Source organism: Erpetoichthys calabaricus, chromosome 2, assembly GCF_900747795.2.
Source record: "Erpetoichthys calabaricus chromosome 2, fErpCal1.3, whole genome shotgun sequence".
Taxonomy (NCBI): domain Eukaryota; kingdom Metazoa; phylum Chordata; class Cladistia; order Polypteriformes; family Polypteridae; genus Erpetoichthys; species Erpetoichthys calabaricus.
Window position 1 is genome coordinate 280,177,005 of NC_041395.2, and position 20,739 is coordinate 280,197,743.

The 20,739-nt window shown below is 37.9% G+C and overlaps 1 protein-coding gene across 1 annotated transcript in view; it reads left to right on the top strand.

The window, feature by feature from the left end:
- The window catches only part of vstm4a (V-set and transmembrane domain containing 4a), a 91,274-nt gene that overhangs the window by 41,258 nt on the left and 29,277 nt on the right, over nt 1-20,739 (top strand). Inside the window, exon 3 of the mRNA XM_028795618.2 lies at nt 13,057-13,110. Coding sequence (XP_028651451.2) covers nt 13,057-13,110 — 54 coding nt within the window. The remainder of the gene's footprint in view (nt 1-13,056; nt 13,111-20,739) is intronic.

Below are 20,739 nucleotides of genomic sequence, written 5' to 3' on the forward strand. Positions count from 1 at the left end.
AAAATATGCAACTGAAAGTTACAGTGACGGAACAAACAAACAGCGATTGGTGGTGCACGTGTAGAAAATATGAAGTGATGGCCACTCAGGAAGAGTATCTCTGTTGTAGGGACTGGGATGTGCTTCTTCCACTGCTGGAAGACTTAGACGTAGTGGGCATGAGCCTACTTTGTCACACAAGGGTGCAGTATGTTCAAAAGTTAACTACTTTTTCAACTATCATCAATCACAGAGTTCTGGAAACATTTTTCTGCTTTCCAAAATTAAACTGTAAGAAACAATTAAAACCTGAAGGACCAAACGGACAGTATTCACTTTGCTAGTGACAGACATTGCTTGTTATTATTTAACAGCTCAACATTTCAGCCTGCTTCGGTTGCAGTAGAAGTGAAATGACTCACCAGAAATATGTTTGGAACTGCAGTTGGCTTCAATAATGGGCGATCAGAAATGCATTTTTTTCCTGTTCCTGCTAATACTCGTCCATGGAGAAACGAGCGCTACTAACGCACAGGTCCACTTTCAGCAGGTCTTCCATTTCACTGCTTACATCCAACCTAAATACTATAAACCATAACTTTAAGGTATCTTTCTTATGGTGACTTTAAGGTGGTAACCATAAGAAAGTCCATGGACACTGTAAATGCTTTGTTTTGTAAATTTATATTCACCTTCTGGATATGCTTATTTTTGTAACCATTTTCTTTACAGACAAAATTCCATGCAGCTTCAAGCATGTATTTGCTTTTGTGCTGATTAATTTCCTTATTTACATCTGAACACCACCCAGAACAGTGGCCCCGAGCAAACAAGTGAACGGGGAATGTATTCTTACCTCAAGGAAAAGAGTTCCAAGAATCAGTGATAAAGTAGCTGTAGTTTCCTTTGGTTATCACAAGAATACTTCAAAAACACGGAAGGCACGTATTCTTAAATTAAATCCTTTGCTGCATCAGAGTGACATATTTGGTAAGTTTAAGTCTTTTATTTGAAGCCAGCACCTGGGTTACAATAAGCCCTCTATTGTAAAAAACAGACAAAGTATTTTAAAAATTTTTTAAAAAGCACCACTTTAGAACACAATTTTATGTGGCAAAATAATATATAGCATGATTATGAAGAAATAACTGACTTGCAAAATACTCAATACATCCTTTAACAGACTTTGGGAATGAAGGAAATAGCTTCATACTAGTGCAGGATGATATGAATTAGAACTGATAGTGTACAAGTGACAGCAATGCTGTTGGGCTTTTGATGCATTTGAGTGTCACAAGTGTATCAAGAATTGCCCATCACCTTAAAGACACTCACCTCATGGGGAGTCTGCAGTCTAAAGTGTTATAGGGGCTCCGACAGAGCTATGAAGACAGATGAACTTACAGAACATTCACTCAACTGCTAGTGAGTGTTGAAAGAGACCTATTGGAATTCACAAGTCATCTGTTCTTGTGCTATTTCTCAGAACAAATACAGCATGACAACCAACAAGTCAGCTTCAACCCTAGCAGCAGAAAACAAGAAGATGTGTTTGTCATATGGAATGCAAACACAGAAATACTAAAGGGCTAGAAAAACACTCCTGCATTCTTGCTGATGCAAGATAATGCGAGGCCAAAAATGTTGACAATCCCATGACCCCATGGATCTGTCATGCAAAGTGTCATTAATACAGACTGGTTTGTTTGTTTTGGTGCTACACATTAACATTTTTGTTAAATACCAACAGAATATCACAGAAAACCTGTACTATACTGCATTTGTTCATGGTAGCAGTGTGTTCATTTTTGTAGCAGGATAATATCCATGGCACAAGCTAGGAAAGCTTTCAGTGGCTCTGAATAAAAAAAAGAAAAACACAATGAATTCAACTACAAATGGTGGCCATGTCATCTCAAGATCTCAGTCCTGCTGGAAGAAAAGAACATCAAAAAACAGAACTACCGCTCAGTAAAGGGCAATGTGTATGGCACACATTGGAGTTGAAATTGATCTGTGGACCCTCTACTGCATTTAGAACACCTTGAGGAGTCCACATATTGACATTCAAGTGGTTTGTAGAACAGATGTGGATCCAAATTGATGTTAACTAATTGCACCCAATATATAAAACACTTCATCAGCTTTAAAGTTATGTGAAAGGTTCACAAAGCTTATCTGCCATTACATTCTTCTTCTTCTTCTTCTTCTTCTTCTCACTTTTATGTGGCATCAATGTGCTTGATCAGCCTTCTTCATACAGCTTGGTCCTTTACCTCCTCCCCAGTCGGACCCTTTTCCTTCAAATCTTCTTTTACTCTAATTGAATTTGCTACACAAGTTATTAATGACCAGCCCTCTGGCCAGCCACTATCCACTACCAGGATAAGTGAAGGTGTGCAAACCTCCAGGACTCTAGCAATAGGCTTTGGGACTTTGTTATGTAAGTTATTCCATTCTGGGGACCCGTTCTGTAAATTTTATCTACAGTACTGATAAATATGTCCATACTGAGCATTACACAATCAAAGTAAAAAAACACAGTGCTAACTGCATTCATACAACTGCAGCAAAACCAGACCAGAGAACTAATATCATATAAGATGTAACTATTAATGGGAGAAGCAAAGAGAAAGTGGCCAAAACATAGTAACCAAATCTGTAGCTTTGGCATCAAGGATAAAATGAGGCATGAAATTCACAAGACGTCAGGAGTTCAAGTGGAATTGATCCAATTCTCATGGGTTTTACACGGCAGGAAGTCTTGGTGAATTGTGTCTATACACAGCAGCTTTGAGCACTCAGTGGAATTAACAACAGGTGACCTTGAAGGGTGCAGATGATCAGTAGTGTTATCTTCTCACCCATCGGCAACATAGGCCCTGAAGATATGAGCAGAAACCCCCTTTAGTAAGAGCTGTGAATGTCTGATCAGTATGTTAGCATTTCCTGCTGCTTAACTCTGCTCATTAATGCCAGCAATGTGTACACCACATACTTTATGAAGTTCTCGCACCTTTCATTGATGGAAATTGTTTCTGACATTGAGAGGAAGATCTGCACAGAAGAAAATGCTATTGACTGCTCCAGAATATTTCGTTCATAATGTTTGGTTATAAACGTGAGACTTAAAAGAGTGAAATTCATGTGGTAATTCTGCACCACATACTGGAGATTTTGTTTACTATTTATTGTTATATTATTTTCCAGCATGGCATTGGCTACTTCATGTACACACTACTTGTATTCCCATTTTATTTGATGCTCCTTTATCCTTTATGTTATTTATTGCTGAAAATATACAGTACTGCCATAGCTCCTAATGTTACAGTTTCACAGCTCCTTCAGATGTGGGTTCAGTTTCCAACCCAGTCAGTGTTCAAGTTTACGCTTATTGTTGTGTGTACATAGTACATTGAAATTTTTACTTTCATGTCTGCTCAGAATAATTGATATAAAACCAACAAAGTCTTCAGGAGAACGTACACATAATATGCAACATATACAGTATATATACTGTATGTACTGTATACTGTATACAGTGTCTGTTATATTCTTTCGGCTGCTCTCATTAGGGGTTGCCACAGCGGATCATCTTTTTCCATATCTTTCTGTCCTCTGCATCTTCTCAAAGCGCTTTTTATAGTAAGTGAGGAGCCACTTCAACTGCCACTAAAGTGTAACATCCACCTGGATGATGCAACGGCAACCATTTTTGCGCCAATACACTCACCTCACAATTAGCTATTAGGTGTTGACACAGTGAGAGAGATAGCCAATTAGAGACTGGGGATGATTAGGGGGCCAGAATAACTACCGTAGGTCATGGAGGGCAGTTTATCCTGAACATAGGGATACACCATGCTGTTTATGAAGGATGCCCAGGGATCATTTATGACCACATTGAGTGAGGATCTCAATTTTACATCTCATCCTTTTTTTAGGCACAGTGTCCCCATCTCTGCACTGGGGCATTGGGATCCACATTCAGACCACAGGGTATGAGACCCCTGCTAGCCTCACCAACACTCTTTCCAGCACCAATCCAAGCTTTTCTCCCATCCATGTACTGACGGGGCCTGAATATGCTCTAGCTTCAGGTGGATGAACTCTTCTGAAGTGTATGTGGTATATACAATATTTGTTCTTATGATTGACTATTTAGCAACCTCATGATCCATGAATACGATTTAATGGTGTGAGTGCTGATGGCCCTGTATCATTTACCAGAAATAACAAATGACAAAAACAACTGTATAGGATGGCAGATGTCTTTAATAATCCTGTTTGCCTGTCTAAGGCAGTGAATGTTATATACTGTATGTCCTGAACTGAAGACAGCTGGGTGTCACTAATATTCTATGCTGCCTTCACTACTCTTTACAAGGCTTTATTAACAATGCTTGTCTGTGGTCTGTAAATGTTCAAATTACTGCTAAGTTTTTCCCTGGGTACGTCACTTCTTACCTACAGTATATCCCAAACATGTGCTTATTAGTTAAACTAACAAGCCTAAAATGCCATAACGTGGATGTGCACTCAAGCATAGCGTGTGATAGATTGGCCTGCCATTGGAAGTTGGAACCTGCCTTGTATCTGGCATAGGTTTCGTTTGACATGAGCACTCAGAGTCAAACAAGGCCTGTCACTTGTGTGAAAGAAGTTCAGCTTTTGCTTACTTACCCACTTTTTTTCAGCATGTGTGTGGAGAACTGAACCTGAGTATTCACACAGTATATTTGTCAGTGTTAAATTAACTCTTTCCTCTTTGTATGGTGTTACATTTTCCAGCACTGGTTTTACTTCAACACTATACAATATCAACTAGTATAACAGCGACACTATCCAACTCCCTGAATGTAAAAATAAAAATTATTCTAACACTACTTTAACTCCCTGAAGTGTACATAGTAGAAATGTACTCTGGGATTCAAATCTCCGGTTACATTGTGGGGTGTTATTTAATACTCTGCAAGATACACAAACTTAAGTTTACCCTCTCTGTAATATTTCAGGTACTACACTGCAGTGTTAAGTTGACAGTTTGTTATACATTACCCAGTTGAGTATTTATCATATAATGCACATACATTATGGAGTGATACATGTTGCTCAGCTGGGTGTTAACTCCACATAAAGTACCCTGGAGATCTGTGATGCTACTAAAAGCTTACCATTTGTTATGATTAAAAAAAAAGAATTTCTCTTGTTAGTTGCAACATTCAAACTAACCAATCAATCACAGATCACTCACTTTAATATTTTCAACAGTACGTAATAACTCTAAATTCACTCAGATGATGCGAAAGAAATGGTGGTTGCCTGATCAAAGCCCGTCACGTGACATTGAACTTGACTACACAATTTAACTCCAGCTTTTAACATCAGTACTGAGAGGCAGTTTACTTTTTCGGGTGTTAATTTTGCACAGTTTGTGTTAAAAAAAGTTAACACTGTGATTTTAACACTACCATTTTTACTGTGCATCCCAGAAAAGGAGACAATGCATAGTGGGGGTGTTTTTTTGCAAACCGAGTTCTGTTATGTTAAGGATATGTTCAACATAAATCAGGCTGGCTGTGCGAGAAAGGAATTTACTGTAGAGGGCAAAGCTCAGCCAGGCAGAATTATGTCTCGCACTAAGAAAGGCAAACAGAATAATTGGAAGTGACCAGGAAAGGAAACGTAAAGCAAGCCAAAAGTCGTAACCAAGAATCAAGCCCATCTTTAATCTGATGGAAAATCATAAGCCAAAAATCAAAGTAAGAAACAGAAGTTAAATTGTCAGGAACCGAGAACTCTAAAAAGCAGTAGTATACACATGCACAAAACGAGGCCTGCACATGCACAATGAGACCTGTCAAATTATTACTGGTCACTAAGGCCAACACCAAAAGAAAAAATTAATATCCTAGTAGATGAAATTTGAGGAGAAATAGCAGCCAATCATGAATGTTTAAAAACTTTAACATCAGATGAGCACTCCCTTTTTGCCAACTAACCCATACAATAAAGATTGAGGTCTAGAAAGAGCTTGTACATTTCATTGATGTGTCTTGATAGACCATGACCTCCAAGGCCATGATACATAGCAACTGTCCTTGCATCTTGATGACAGTGGCACAAAATGTATCACGTTCAACATCCTGGGAAAAATAATATGGCTAGTGATAAAAAAATATTTTTTAATAATGAAACACAAAATACAAAATATAAATAAATGCCAGAATATGAATCTATGCCATAAAAACATCCCATAATGGGACTTTGAAATTGAGTGGGGAGTTAAACACAATCACATTAAACATTTTAAACTACATGAAACAGGCAGAACCTAACGCAACTTAAATGAAGTGAGCCTGTTACAAGATGAGCACTTGCGTTCAAGAACACAAATAGCTAATTGAAGAAAAAAAGCTTGATTGGCAAAAGTGTCAGTTTGATCGCTGCCCGCACAGATGGCAGAGCCCTGTAGCTGGATTGGCTAAGAGCTGTTTTTCAATCATTGCATGGAAGGGAGTACCCAAGTTTACATCCTGGAGAGGACAGCTAATTGTGTATAAATATGAACCTGTCGCATTATCTAAGTAGCATTACTAATCACATGCACAAAGGATGCCTGCACATGCCCAATGAGACCTGTCAAATTATTACTAGTCAATAAGACCAACACCAAAAGAAAAAATGAATATCCTAGTAGATGATATTTGAAGAGAAATAGCAGCCAATCATGAGCATTTATAAACTTTAACATCAGATGAGCACTCCCTGTTTGCCAACAGACACGTACAATAAAGATTGAGGTCTAGAAAGAGCTTGTACATTTCATCGAAGTGTCTTGATAGTACCATCAAAAACATGAAGGGAAATGCTTGGAAGGAGAGAACTACATTTCTTTCCACCCAAAAGTCTTACTTCTGGCCATGATGCAAGTTGAATTGTATGGCGGGCTCTCAATAGATTGTACCCTGGGGTTACAAAATGTCAATCTAATCTCAGAACATGGGGCCTTCTAGCAATATAAACCCTATGTGATTGTGAGGAAGAACAAGCAACCACCCACTTGTGTCAAGACCCATCGTGTCCTACTAGCTGCACAATGAATGACCTGACATTGGCTTAAACTAATGCAATTAATGTAGCTAAATTTTGGACAAAACTTATATAAGTGACATGTATATTCCTGTATTCCTTTCAGTTTGTACATAATCTTCTGTTACTGTCACCTATAAACTACTATTTAGACTATGATTTAACCTCCAATGAGTTTGATTTTATTGATTCTACTGTTGATCAGCGAATTTCACCAAAGCATTATTTGTAGAGAATTTTCTGTGTTCTCGTTTGCATCTGTTGTTCGATTTAGGAGATTTTTTTTTAATGCCAACACCCCATAATGCTTTGAGAGGCCAGTGCTACGTCCTCTAAGCTGTAACAGCCAACATTGATGGGACCGCCCCCCAGGAATATAATGTAATGCTGTTTATTTGCATTACAGACTGTGCAGGAGGAGTTATCTGTACTTGTAGCCAAATGTGCAGACCGATCTTATGCATACATAATAATTAGCCACGTGGCGCAGCAAGAGTGCAATCAAACCTTGAAGGAGCCTGACACCCCAAAACAGAGGATACTTTATGAAATAATAATAATAATAACGAAAGATTTATTACTATTTACAAGACATTTCTATCTTTTTGATAGATAAAAAGTGAAAGCATCAGCACAGACAGTTGAAAAAGCATCCAGTGTGACTTCAAAAAATAGAACGAGCTAGCAGTTTCAATCATAACACACTACTTTGAATTTTCTGCCTTTAAAAGACCAACATATTTATTCTGACATAATAATTAGCCATGTGCAGATAAAAAACAAACCTGGAAGGAGACTGACACCCGCCCTCTCCCAACACAGGAGAAACATGCTGTGAAATAATAATAATAACAAAAGTTTATTACTATTTACAAGACGTTTCTATCTTTTTTATAAAAGAAAAAGTGTAAAGCATGAACACAGACAGTTTGAAGAGCCTTCAGCGCAACTTCAAAAAATAGAAAGAACCAGCAACTTCAATTGAGACACGCCACTTTGAATTTTCTGCTTTTAAAAGACCTACATATTTTTTTTTGACTTTTGACTACGATTTCGGCATTTCTGCTTTGTTATGACAAAATCTCATGGGGAAGTGAACTTGGCCATGTTTGCTTATTACTAACTAAGTCACATCTTTCTGTATTATAATAAATAATAATATGACCCACATTATACATTTTGCCAACTATGGGTGCCATTCTCAATCTCCTGTACTGTTGTCCTAGCCTATTGACATTATGGCACAAAATGTATGCCAGGGTCTACCAGTACCTACATGGCATTCCGATTTGCTCTCTCTCTCTCTCTCTCTCTCACCCCATGCAGATTATTGTCATGTGCCAAAACAAAGAGCTATTCAAATTCTTCACCATTTTCCAGAACTGTTGCTCAGTCACTGCAGGTGAATGCTGTTCATTTGCAGCTCTCTGAGTTATTAATTCAAGAGTAGCTGCTCCTCTCCATGTTCTAACATAACTGTGAATACGTCCCAGAGGCCAGTGTCTCCAAACAAAACATGACATCAGATTACCACCTGCCATGATTAATTTTGACATTGAAATTCTGTCAGGGAAGAACAAGGAGAAAACAGTTGGGCTCTAATTTGATTGTCTAACAGAGCTAAATGCAATTTGTTGTGATATTTTCTTGACTGTTCATAAATTGGGTTGACACATCTATTAACTACCATATGCTATTTGTAAAGAGTGATGTCATGACCACAACTGAATGTTGTGGTTAATGAGAATTCCCTTCAAAAAACCAACAGTACATTGCAGTAGCATTTCATAAACTTTAGTGTTTTGAGGAGGAACATCTTAAAATCCATAAGGGGATGAATTCAGCTATCAAAACTGAAGGGTGAATTACCAGCTCTGACTAAGATACTGACTATTGATACTGTATTTCTTGAGTCTCTCCTAGTAGCATCAGGTGCAAGGTAGAAAGAAACCCTGGATAAGGTAACAGGCAATATTACTTACAATTTAAAAGTAACATTATTTGATTCTGACTGTTTGAAATGTTAAAATTATGTGGTACGATTTTGCAATAATCCAGACAGAATTTGGATAGAACATGGAGCTCGTGTAGATTGGAGTAAATTCATGATGTGGAGTCAGTACTGATAAGTGTATAGCTCCTGCTGATCTCAGTGGCTATAAAGATCAATTTAGTGTATCAGTTTAGATCATTTGCCTCATGTTTTTTGTTTGCCTGTGGCTTAAAATCACCGCACAGTTCTGGCATATCCTATCAGTACAGCAGAACTTGACAATGTCTAACTAACAGCAAGAATGGGGAGACTTTGTACATTGGTATAGCTAACAGGATAACAGTGTGTAACCTAATGTTCACTCTCTGTTTAAAAGCATGTATCCATCCTGTGGTAATGTTGATAATGTCAGAAGGTCTGGTTATGGGTGTACACTGAAGACTGCAGGCTAACGAACACAAAAAGAAAACTGTGGAGCTTTGAGGGAAAAAAAATAATTCTGGAACACTTATTACATTTCTTCCAATCTAAATTCATTAGCATGAGACTCTGTTTTGGAACACTGGATGTAGTAAACCTTTATTTTGGGCACCCAATTTGTAACAGATCTTGTCTGATTTTAATTGTTTATGAGAAATGGATTTACTAGAAGACAACATCCAGCCGTGACCATTTTTTACTTATGATTAATACTAATTAGAATATTGCCTGTATTCCCTGCAAAAGAAGGCACAAACAAGGATAAAGAAATGGTGCACCACCTGGGTGACCCCATGTAATTAGATGAGAAATAAAGAAAACACGCAGTAAATGTGGAGTAGTCTTTTCATGCTGGAGTTCTCAAATTGAACTCAAACAGGATGGCCGATTTCCAGGTTATGAGTCCAAGTGGCAGGAAGGGGAGTGTCCAGCCGGACGGACACGGAAGTGACACCAGAGATGGAGTGGCTTTTAAACTTGTATTCTGCAGAGGGAGGAGAAGAGAAGGCATTAGTGCACAGCGCCAACCTCTGGTCCAGCGGGTGATATCATCACCAAAGCCCTTTAGCTGCTTCCCATGCCATGTGAGTAACATGACGAATGTTAAGGTGAAAGGCAGTGGAAAGTAAAAACCTGTATCTGTTGGGTAAATATTTAGTGTTTATGATTTTCTTTCTCCATATTTAAAAGAATAGCTCATCTTGTAAGGATAACAGAACTTTCTATTTAACTCACAGCTTCACACTGTCTGTGCAGCCAGTCAAGTACACATACTGAAGTTAAAGAGACATATTTAAAGCATGCGGACCCCAAAAAATGGTAAGACATGAATATGTGAATTTAATTTGCTAACACACGAGAAATCTAGGAACACACAAAAACGCTGGGCCGCAATGAATGATATTTTCTAAGACAATTCTGGATAAGAGTTAGAAGGAGGAATATAATTCATAAAACTGTGCCCTTTCAAAGAATTAGAAGAAAAAGAAACCATTTTGTCTGTTTATTGGGTTGAATGCATATGCTGTATCTTAAACTTTAATTCTTGTGTTATGGATAAATCGTGTTGTTTTGTTAAAGCAAGGGGGTTTGGGTTATTTTGTGTTACAGCTAAACAGCCTGCCTGATACACCAAAAACAGAAAGTAAAAGTAGTTTATGTGACCTTTAAAATTTTATAAAAATAGTTTATGAATTCAAAGTTTATCTCACCTCTGAAAAATTAGGCAGCACAATGCTGGTTTGTGCTTGGGCAAATCCACATAGCCTTCCACATTCTCTGACCTAGTGACTGGTATTCATAGTACTGCCCAGCTCTTCTCCTACTCTTTTTCCTTTCTTTTCATCTTCCCATAGATGGAAATGAGGGGTGGCTTGGAGGATATGGGCTTGTTGGCAGTTGTTCTTTTTCAATGGCTTCTAAAATTCCAATCACCCTGGTTACACCCTACACGCATTGTTCCTCTCAGGATTCATTCCGGCTGCAGTGGATTGTTTTTCCTTGGGAGCATCTCATTAAATAGTCAACAAGTCAGTATTAAAGTGTCTTCTGCAGCCTAGTGTGACTAAATATACTTTAAGAAATAGTGTGGATGGCATTATCAAAATGACTTTTACTAAAGTGGTATCTAGAAGACAAGAACGTATCCTTTTGTTGCTTTAAAAAGTGCAGAGTAGTGGCAAAAGTAATGAGCTGTAAACCACATGGTCATCAGTTCAGTTCACTCCACTAACTCATTATGTGATCTTAGCTGTGTCTCTTCATTGACTACTACTCCAACATCTAAAAAATATATCTAAATATTTGTACTATAAAGTTGTTTATGATGGTTTAATAAAAATGATGTATGAGTTTATAGACAACTAGTCATTTAGCCCGTTACAATAACGGGCGCTAGAACAGTAGTGCATAAACATTAGTAGGAACAGTCTATATTAAATGGCAAGGGACTTTGACCTCATTCTTTTTGTTGGTCGTATTTTTCTTTCTTTCAGCCTTTCTTTTGTTGATGTTTACTTGCTGAGCTGACCGTTCTTCGTGGGCTGCCGCCGTGTATTGTGTGTCTTTAATTTTCTGTGACAGTAATACTGTCTTGTACGGCTCTATTCAATAAGGGCGCGCACAAAAAGGCGAGCTTCAAAAGGGCGACCTCAATTGATCGTGGCGAATAAAGGCGTTCGTAGATAATTTAGTTCAAATGGCTCTGGAATATGTGACGAGCAACAAAGGTGCAGATCTTTATTTACGCGCGCCTTTATTCGCTGCACCCAATTGAGGTCGCCCTTTTGAGGCTCGCCTTTTTGTGCGCGCCCTTATTGAAAGATGCCTGTGCGCGCCCTTATTGAAGGATACCGTCTTGTACGTCCACTGGCTTGTACATCCGTAATATACCTTTAATTTTCTCTGGCAGTAATACAGGCGTGCGCGTCGGTAATATGCCTTTAATCTCCTCTGACAGTAATACTGGCTTGTATGTGGCTGTAATATGCGTCACTGTATTGTGTTCCTTTAATTTCCTCTCGCAGTAATACTGGTTTGTTTTTCCGTAAAACGGCTCTAACTTTCTCTGACAGTAATATCGCGCATCGCACCGTGCCCCGCGCATGCGCACTTCACCAGAAGACACCCACACATGGACACCTGGACGCACATAGGGATTTTATATATATAGATATGGATAGTCAATGGTGGAACTGGAATCTACAATCCTGTGGTCTCTAGTCCAGCACTTCTACTGCTACATGAGATCCAGGCTGTGTATCTGCATTGCCTCTTTTCTTTAGATGTAAAATCATACTTCCTGGAAGTCGCGACTTGCACCCTACCATCTCTTTGGGTACATCAAGGGGGCTCAGACCCTTTCAGGCACTTACTAGTAACAATATCTTCTCTCTCTTCTTCAAGTTTTGCCCCTTGCTCTTTCACTGGGTCTCCTGGCTTAAGGTTTGCAATTTCTAAACGTGACTGCTAGTGTTTCTTGGAATATTGTGATGTTTATTATGGGTAACATGTTCATGAATGTGGCAGGCTGGTTACCAATATGATTGACAGCTGGTGATTTTGCAGCTTAGTGAATTATCTTAGCGTCATGAATGGACTTGTGAGTAAGTATTATCATAATTATAGTTATTGCAATTAGGATTTCCCAGGTTCAAGTGATGTGATGAAAAACATTTCTTCTATGTCATTTAACAGAAAGCTGATTATCAATAAGATTTTTGGTAGTTAACTCACATTGCTACAGTTGGCAACCATCTCCTAGTCAGTCGCTCAGCCTAATAGCTGTTGTCACTATTCTGTTTGCTTCCCGTATTTTCAAAACTATTTTCAGGAGACAGTGTGGGTGTTGGTAGCCACTAGTGAGTGAATCAGGAAGTGGGTCCACAGCAAAGTATATCTTTGGATGCCTTTATATGATGTTCCACCTACGGCATGTAATTTATAGAATGTTTAAATACATATAATCATGCTACTTTTAGCTGTGTGCTTACATGTCTCTAAATCTGTTTCAGTACACATTTCCTCAATTCTGAAGAGCAACAGAGGAATCTGGAGTTTGTTTGAAGGTAAATCAGTGTTCTTATTATTTATTACATTTCATTAAAATTATTAATCTTATTTTGTTTCATTTTTGTTTCCATGGTGTTGCTTATTATGTTAGAAGACTTACAGGTTCTTAATGCCATGATCTGGAGATTTATATTTTTTCCCTTTCGTTTTTGCATTTATTTGGTCCCATTCTCCTTTTTTATGTTATACTAATTGCATTTTCTCTATGACCTGTGTTGTTACTATGTGTACGCAATAGTGATATCATGGGAGCCATTTTGTATAAAGCAGGCGGAAGAATGAGTTTACTCATCAGATCTTTCTGAACAAAAGAGAAACCCAATCAATTCAGCCACTGGCTAAGGTTGTTGAGGCTCAAGAGATACTTCATTTTGGAACCTAGACTTAAGATGTCAGACACACATTGATATGTTCATAAATGAACAGAAAGAAATACTCCTTTTTGTCATGATTTCAACATTTGAGATTATTAGGAGTTGTTTTTCACATTCAGAGTTAAACTCTGTTTTGTTACTATGAAAAATATTTTTTTGTTGTATCTGTGATGTTTTCCTGCTGCCATTTTGTTTTGTTTTTTTGTTTAAGTCACAGTCACCACCATTTTATGGTGTTTTCCTTTGGCCACAACTGTTTTTTGTTGTGACAACAGTGTGCCACTTATGATGGCACATTAATATCATCCTCAGGCAGCTGTTTCAGAGTGATGACAGTTGTAATTCACGTCCAAAGTTTTGGATCAAAACAAATGTACGAATATATTACTAGTGAGATAGGTAAAGGGTTTTCACTAGTCAGGACCTTTTTAAATTTCTTCATTCTCAGGTTTACGCATTCTCTATTTTTGACAATTGGTATAACTTACTTGTAGGTGCTGGTCTTGGCCCGTTAATCAGACTACTGTTTGTTTTGCCTCTTTGCAATTTCATTTCCCAGTTCTTCTACTTATTACATGTCCTTCAGTAAATGAATTTCCTAAATTCATAAATAAATTCACAATAGTTTTTACATAGGAAACTTGTACATAGAATATTACAGAAAATAACTAGCAAACCCCACTTTTTCAAAGTTTCTGCAATACGGAATTGCAGTACTTGCTGTTACATAAGATGTGGGCAATAACATCACATATTGTCATAAGTGCAAACATGACCAGCAATGACAAACACACTTTAAGAAACACCGTGACAAACCCAGAAAACTGTGACATCAGAAGGGGGCACCCTTTAAAACACAAAATGCAATAAAAGGCTTAATAAAAGGAATTTCTGAATAACTCATTGATATGGGTATGGACTATGATAGTTATGTGCTGGGTGTTTTCTATGTCCTATGCATATATTAAGTAGAAACATAATAGCATAGTAATAAAAGCATGTACTAGAAAAACAGAGGAAAGGTTATGATTATTTGTACTTTGTTTAGCATTTACTTTATTATAGGACATTCTTATCAGCTTGACTGGCTAGAATCGGTAAAGAGGAAGGGATTGAGATCAGTAAGGTCAGTTGTGGTGTAAGAGCACAAGGTATATGTTGTGAGACCTGTTGTCATGGGTAAAACATGGACTAAAGGAAGAATTGAGAAGAAAGATAGGACCTGGATGGGATTGGTTGAGGGGCCAGAAGCCACATCAATATCTGCCCTTACTTATTGACTAACCTGTTAGCCCAAAAATGCACCAGGGAAGCATTAAAAGACATAAACACCATGGTAAATTGATGGTGTGGGCCACACCCTAGCTTTTGCAGCCAGAGACCCTTATGTTATGAACTGGGAGTCCCAACAGCACATAACTCCCATGAATACTTTCAAAATTTCCCACGATTTACCCTCAAAACCCCGGCTAGACACAAAATGGCCTCAAAGAATCTTTATAAAATAAAGAATGTATTTTTAACAAAAATGCTCTGTAGTAAAAGAAACTCCTCGTAAAGGAATTGCCTGAGAAGGGCATGCAATCCATGGCAAACAGAATCAAAAACAAAGTCAAAAACAGAGCACAGGTTCAAAAATCCATTAATCACAAATGGTACTAAATACAGGAAAACATAAATAAACACTCCACTCCCTAGCACATTTAAAATGAACCACCAGGAACTACGGGAAACCCTCCATATTTATAGGGCAAAGGGCAGTTCCTGGCGGTGATTGGCAGTTGCTCCCGTCTCTTGGGGAACCACCCACAAAACACATTGGCAGCAAAGTATATAATAAACAAAATAACATTAACATAGATAAATGATTCAAGACAAATCAAATCACTACAGCAGACTGCCCAAAGTGTAGCTACACTTTCTGACATTGGGCTTTTGTGTCTATTTTCACTGCATGTCTTACAGTAATTATAGATATTGCAATGAAGTATCTTGTGAAGATGGGGACTTTAACAGCAACCATAGAATAAGAAGAATATAACATCATTAAGGCATGAGCCTATTAGTGAGTGAGGGGTGCAACAATAAGGGTGGTGGTCTGAACTCAATGTGTATCGTTCCTTTGATACATGAAGTTAAGTTCTTTCTTTTTCCACTGATCTGTGGTGCACAAAGCACCAACCATGACAATATTTTATCCCTGGAAACAATTATAGTTAGCTTAGATTGCAAATTATATATATAGTTACATATTTTATGTGCAGTATTTAAATTGGTATATGATTATTATGAATATTTTAAGCAATGAGGTCATACTTGGAGAAGTGGCTGTTACTAGGCTTCCAAGAAGTCAAAAAATACACACATACACAAATTGTGTATAAATATACAGACACTGATCAGCCGCAACTTTAAAATCACCTGTCTAATATTTTGTAGGTCCCTTCTTGCCGTAGAAATTGCTCTGACGTGCTAAGGCATGGACTCCACAAGAGCTTTGAAGGTGTCCTGTGTTTTGTGACACCAAAATGTTAATTGTAGGTCCTTTAAGTTGTGAGGTGGGGCCTCCGTGGATTGGGCTTATTTTTCCATCACATCCCACTTATGCTTGATTTGATTTATATCTGGGGAATTTGCATCAGGTATAAAAAATAAGAAAATGGTCAATAAGGGAAAAAATCCCAGAAAACAGATGACACATAATGCTTAACAGAGTCCTTGTCTCTTATTGCCACTCTTGGCTCATTGGGCAATAAGTACATGCACCTTTAGTATAACTGTTTCCTACAGCAGGAGAAAGCAATAGACCCCACTTTTCCAGGGTTAGAGTCATTTTTGCTTTACCAGTTCTTTCTGGTCTCATCTGGGTTCTCCTTTTATTAAGGTCCCCAGAAACATGTGACTAGAAGAGGCGGGGCTAAGTTATTTGTCAGTTGTTATTTGATGCAAAAAGAAATCTTGCAGTCAATAATAAATTCTTATGACCCCACTGGTGTCTAAAGGTGAGATGACAATATCTTGCGAATGTTATAATTAAATATATCACAATTCAGGCTGTATCAGAATTCTGTCCAGCTGTGGTGTTATGTTCTCTTAACCCCGGGTACCAGGGATGTCAAAAATGAATAACTGTTGTAAAACTCCATGACCTTCACTAGGATACATATGGTGAAAAACTGATAGATGAGTGGTATAGAAAAGTGCGGATGTACATTAACAAATCAATTGATTAGTCATCAGTTTTACTTTTGGCAATGCTAAAAATTAATTAGACACACTCATTTTTCTTACCTTTCTCTGTAGATGGAGCTCTCGGTCACACAGAATAATACAATTGAACAATTCACAATAGACTTACGATAGCTGCTTATATATCAATTTATATGTCAGAATGCAAGACAGACACAACAGGCTGTTTGTTTGTTTAGAGATTTTCTAGATTTTACAAGATTTAGTGTGTTTTGTTTCACTTCACTTTGTTGCATCAGCTCACACTTGCTCTGGTGCGTAGCCCTGTGTGAGGGAGGACTAGACCTATAGACTGCCACAGGGGGCTTCGTCTCGTGATTAGCTAAAGACTTGTAAAAGCCAAAAATTTACCAAATGTCCTTATTACACAGTACAAATCTAACACATGAAAGAATGTCCTTAGCTGGCTATTTACTAGCTAAGAGTTCTAATGTAAGTTGACACAGAGAAAGGGTGCCTTTAAGAATGATATCTGATGCTGTGTCGAGTTACATGTTGCTGCTGTGGGTTCAAGTGAAGAACGTGGCTTGTAGTGAAGTGCACTCTTTGTCTCTGTCACGTGTCCTTTTGTCTAAGTCTGTCATTTACCATTGTCTTCCTTGGCTGGCTATAAGGCTCTTTGCCACGTCTTCTGCAACTTCCTAGAGAAAGTATGACTCTTTAAGTCTTAAGAGTTTAAGTACTAAAGTTTTCTTTTGTAACTAGACAGACATGTCAACTCATTTTTTGTTCATACTTCTTATTACAAGATTAAATAGGCTGACCAGATTGTCCTGGTTCCAAAACAGAACCTAACTCATTATTCCAGTGAGTGTGCTAGACACAAAATGAATTGAAAAACCTGGGGGTTTAAGGCTGCGATTCCCCCATGGAGTATCATTTACCTTGTAAAAGAGCACATGAAATCGAAGTCCCGGGGGTCCACCTTTGCGTTTCAGCCGCATAAAACTGGGACAAAAAGAGACAAATAGGACATTTCGTTCAATTCCAGAAGGATAGACATAAAACGGGATATGATGCTGGACTTCCTGAGAAAAAACAGGCTGTCTGGTCAGTCAAATGGGGATGCATAGTCTGAAATTAGGACTATCGTGGTTATACTAGGACATCTGGTCACCCTTAGATTAGAAAGGTAAGATGACTGAATGATGGTAGAGCTACAGATTTGCCATTTATTTTACTTTGGAACGCAGGGGGTGGTGATGGAAGGGGGAGTGCAGTTGGCTTCTCTAGTAAGTCTGCACTCTTAAAAGGCCCAACAATAGTGTCAGCACGCTGCATGCCCTAACTCCTGAGGAAAATGCACTTACTGCCGCATTCTCTCAGATGTTTTCTCCAGCATCTGTCTTTTGAAATTTCTTTTCCAAGAAAACATTCCTCATCTGGTCCGCTGAGAGACATACTATATAATGCAGGCTAGACAGCCTAACAAGCGAATGCAAGAAAGGATGTGCTGCTGGATCAGGATGCAAAATAAGTAACAGGGAAAATGGGACCAATAGGGGATGGAGTGATGAAATCAAAAAGCCTAGAAAAGAAAATCGTGAAGGCTGGTTAGGAAATGGTGAAATCCCTATGTTTGTGATGTGCTAGGCCTGCTAAAACAGAACAAAAAATAAATAAATAAACAGAAGTAAACATTTAAATGTATTTCTCTGATCATGGTGCACCTAGTTAGTATTTGCTTGTTTTTTGTTCATTTTCACTTTTATATTTATTTCATTATATTTTAAATCTGTTTAAAATTTTACTTTAATTTAGTTCTATTTTCTTGGACAGACTGAGGGTTTTTCAGTCTGCTACATTCTATAATATGTGGAAAGCTGTGGAGGCAAGAAAATGAGCTTTTGATATAATATTCTTAATACTTAGTGCTCTAACAAATTCATCTCTGTCCTACAGTATATAAATCGTTTCTTAACTCTCTTCACTCCTCAGTTACTTCCCAGCATGTAGAGAAACATTTAATTAGATTTTCCACAGGCCCACATGCATGTGTTTCAAATTAAAAAAACATAATCAAAGCATAAAGCCAAGCATGAGAATCTCAGTGTTGAGGCCACACCAGTCAGGGAAACAGTGTTTGATGTGATGATTCTCCATGTGGCTTCCATGAAGAAAATGGGCCATGAAAAGTGTACTGTCTGAAATTGCTTGCATTCTACATTAAGCAGAGAAACCAGATAATATTGTGCCGATTAAAAGCACGTGTAAGGGAAGCCATTCCAAACCCTACCTGGCACAGGATGTGCAGACACAACACTTGAACCTCCGCTGCGGCTTACTCACATAGCCCCAGTAGTCGACATCAGTGTTTGGGACAAAGATGGAAATCTTCACAAAGCTGTGGTCCTTTTTTTTTCTTTATTTTGTTTTTGTAAAGGTTATAAGGACAAGGAAGACAATATTAGGAAAATAAACTTTTCTTAGGAAGGAATCAGCCATCCCCTTTGAAAATGAAGAGGAGCATATGGAGCAAATTGGTATTAATATCATCTAGATGACAGGCAGTACTCACAAAACACCCTTTTGTCATTTATCACATTGATATGATGTAATTAATAAGTTAATAAGCTTATCAAACATATAATTACCATCTACTGAATTATTTAATGATGACCATCCCTACATTTTCTGAAACCACTTTAGCTGTTTCAATGGCAAGAATTAAAAAGTAAAAACTTGTACTCTAAAAAACCTAAACTGACTAAAGTCAAATCAATTTAGCAGATGGAGAAATCCTGTTTATATCTGAGTGTTTTTAACATAGAATTGCCAAACATCTGTAAAGAGTAAACTGTTGTGAATCTGACTTTTGAATCTTTATAAAGTTTGGTTTTTCAGATTTATTTACTGTTAATTATTTCTATATTAGTGCAGTATTGTCATCTTGTTGCCGCTTTGGATAGTTTTTATCACAATCTACGTGAATATCTTCACGTGGCTACAGCCATACTGATCTGAAGTGTGATGCCATCTTGCAAAATATTACTTAAAATGAAAAATGACAGACCTCCATTTTTCAGGAATTAATTCTAAACTCAGTGCGTAGCTCTTCATTAATTAGGCATTTCTTTTTTGTTTTTGGCTTGTTCACCTGACCACCATTTTTGACTAATGTTTTTCTAACTTTTTGTTTGCCATTTGGATCTTAGTCTGTCTGATGACCTTGATTTTGATCTCTTCTTTCTGTTTTTGAGTTTCTCTCCTTGTCAATTCTTTCTTTTTTCAGCTACCTGGCACTCACATGCTTTTGGTCAAATCATAACATAAGTAATCATATAACAGAATTATAAAGCTAAGTAAATAAAGAAATATTTTCTTAAACAATAGTTAGATTTATTCATTGAAATAAGTAATAATGGCAATTAAACTGTAAATGTTTACATGGCTTTCTGATTGTCACACTCACCAGACTCAGTTGGTGGAGTTTCAAATACAGAGTACCACATTTTAATCACTATTATCCATCCATCCATTTTCCAACCCGCTGAATCCGAACACAGGGTCACGGGAGTCTGCTGGAGCCAATCCCAGCCAACACAGGGCACAAGGCAGGAAACAATCCTGGGCAGGGTGCCAACCCACCGCAGGACACACACAAACACACCCACACACCAAGCACACACTAGGGCCAATTTAGAATCGCCAATCCACCTAACCTGCATGTCTTTGGACTGTGGGAGGAAACCGGAGCACCCGGAGGAAACCCACGCAGACACGGGGAGAACATGCAAACTCCACGCAGGGAGGACCCGGGAAGCGAACCCAGGTCCCCAGATCACCCAACTGCGAGGCAGCAGCGCTACCCACTGCGCCACCGTGCCGCCCAATCACTATTATTATTATTATTATTATTATTATTATTATTATTATTATTATTATTATTATTATTATTATTATTATTATTATTGCTGTGTATTTAACTGCTTCTTTTTTCCAAGGCAACTTACAAGTTTAGGATACAACTGCTTGTAGATATTTTTCACCACTGGTAAGTTA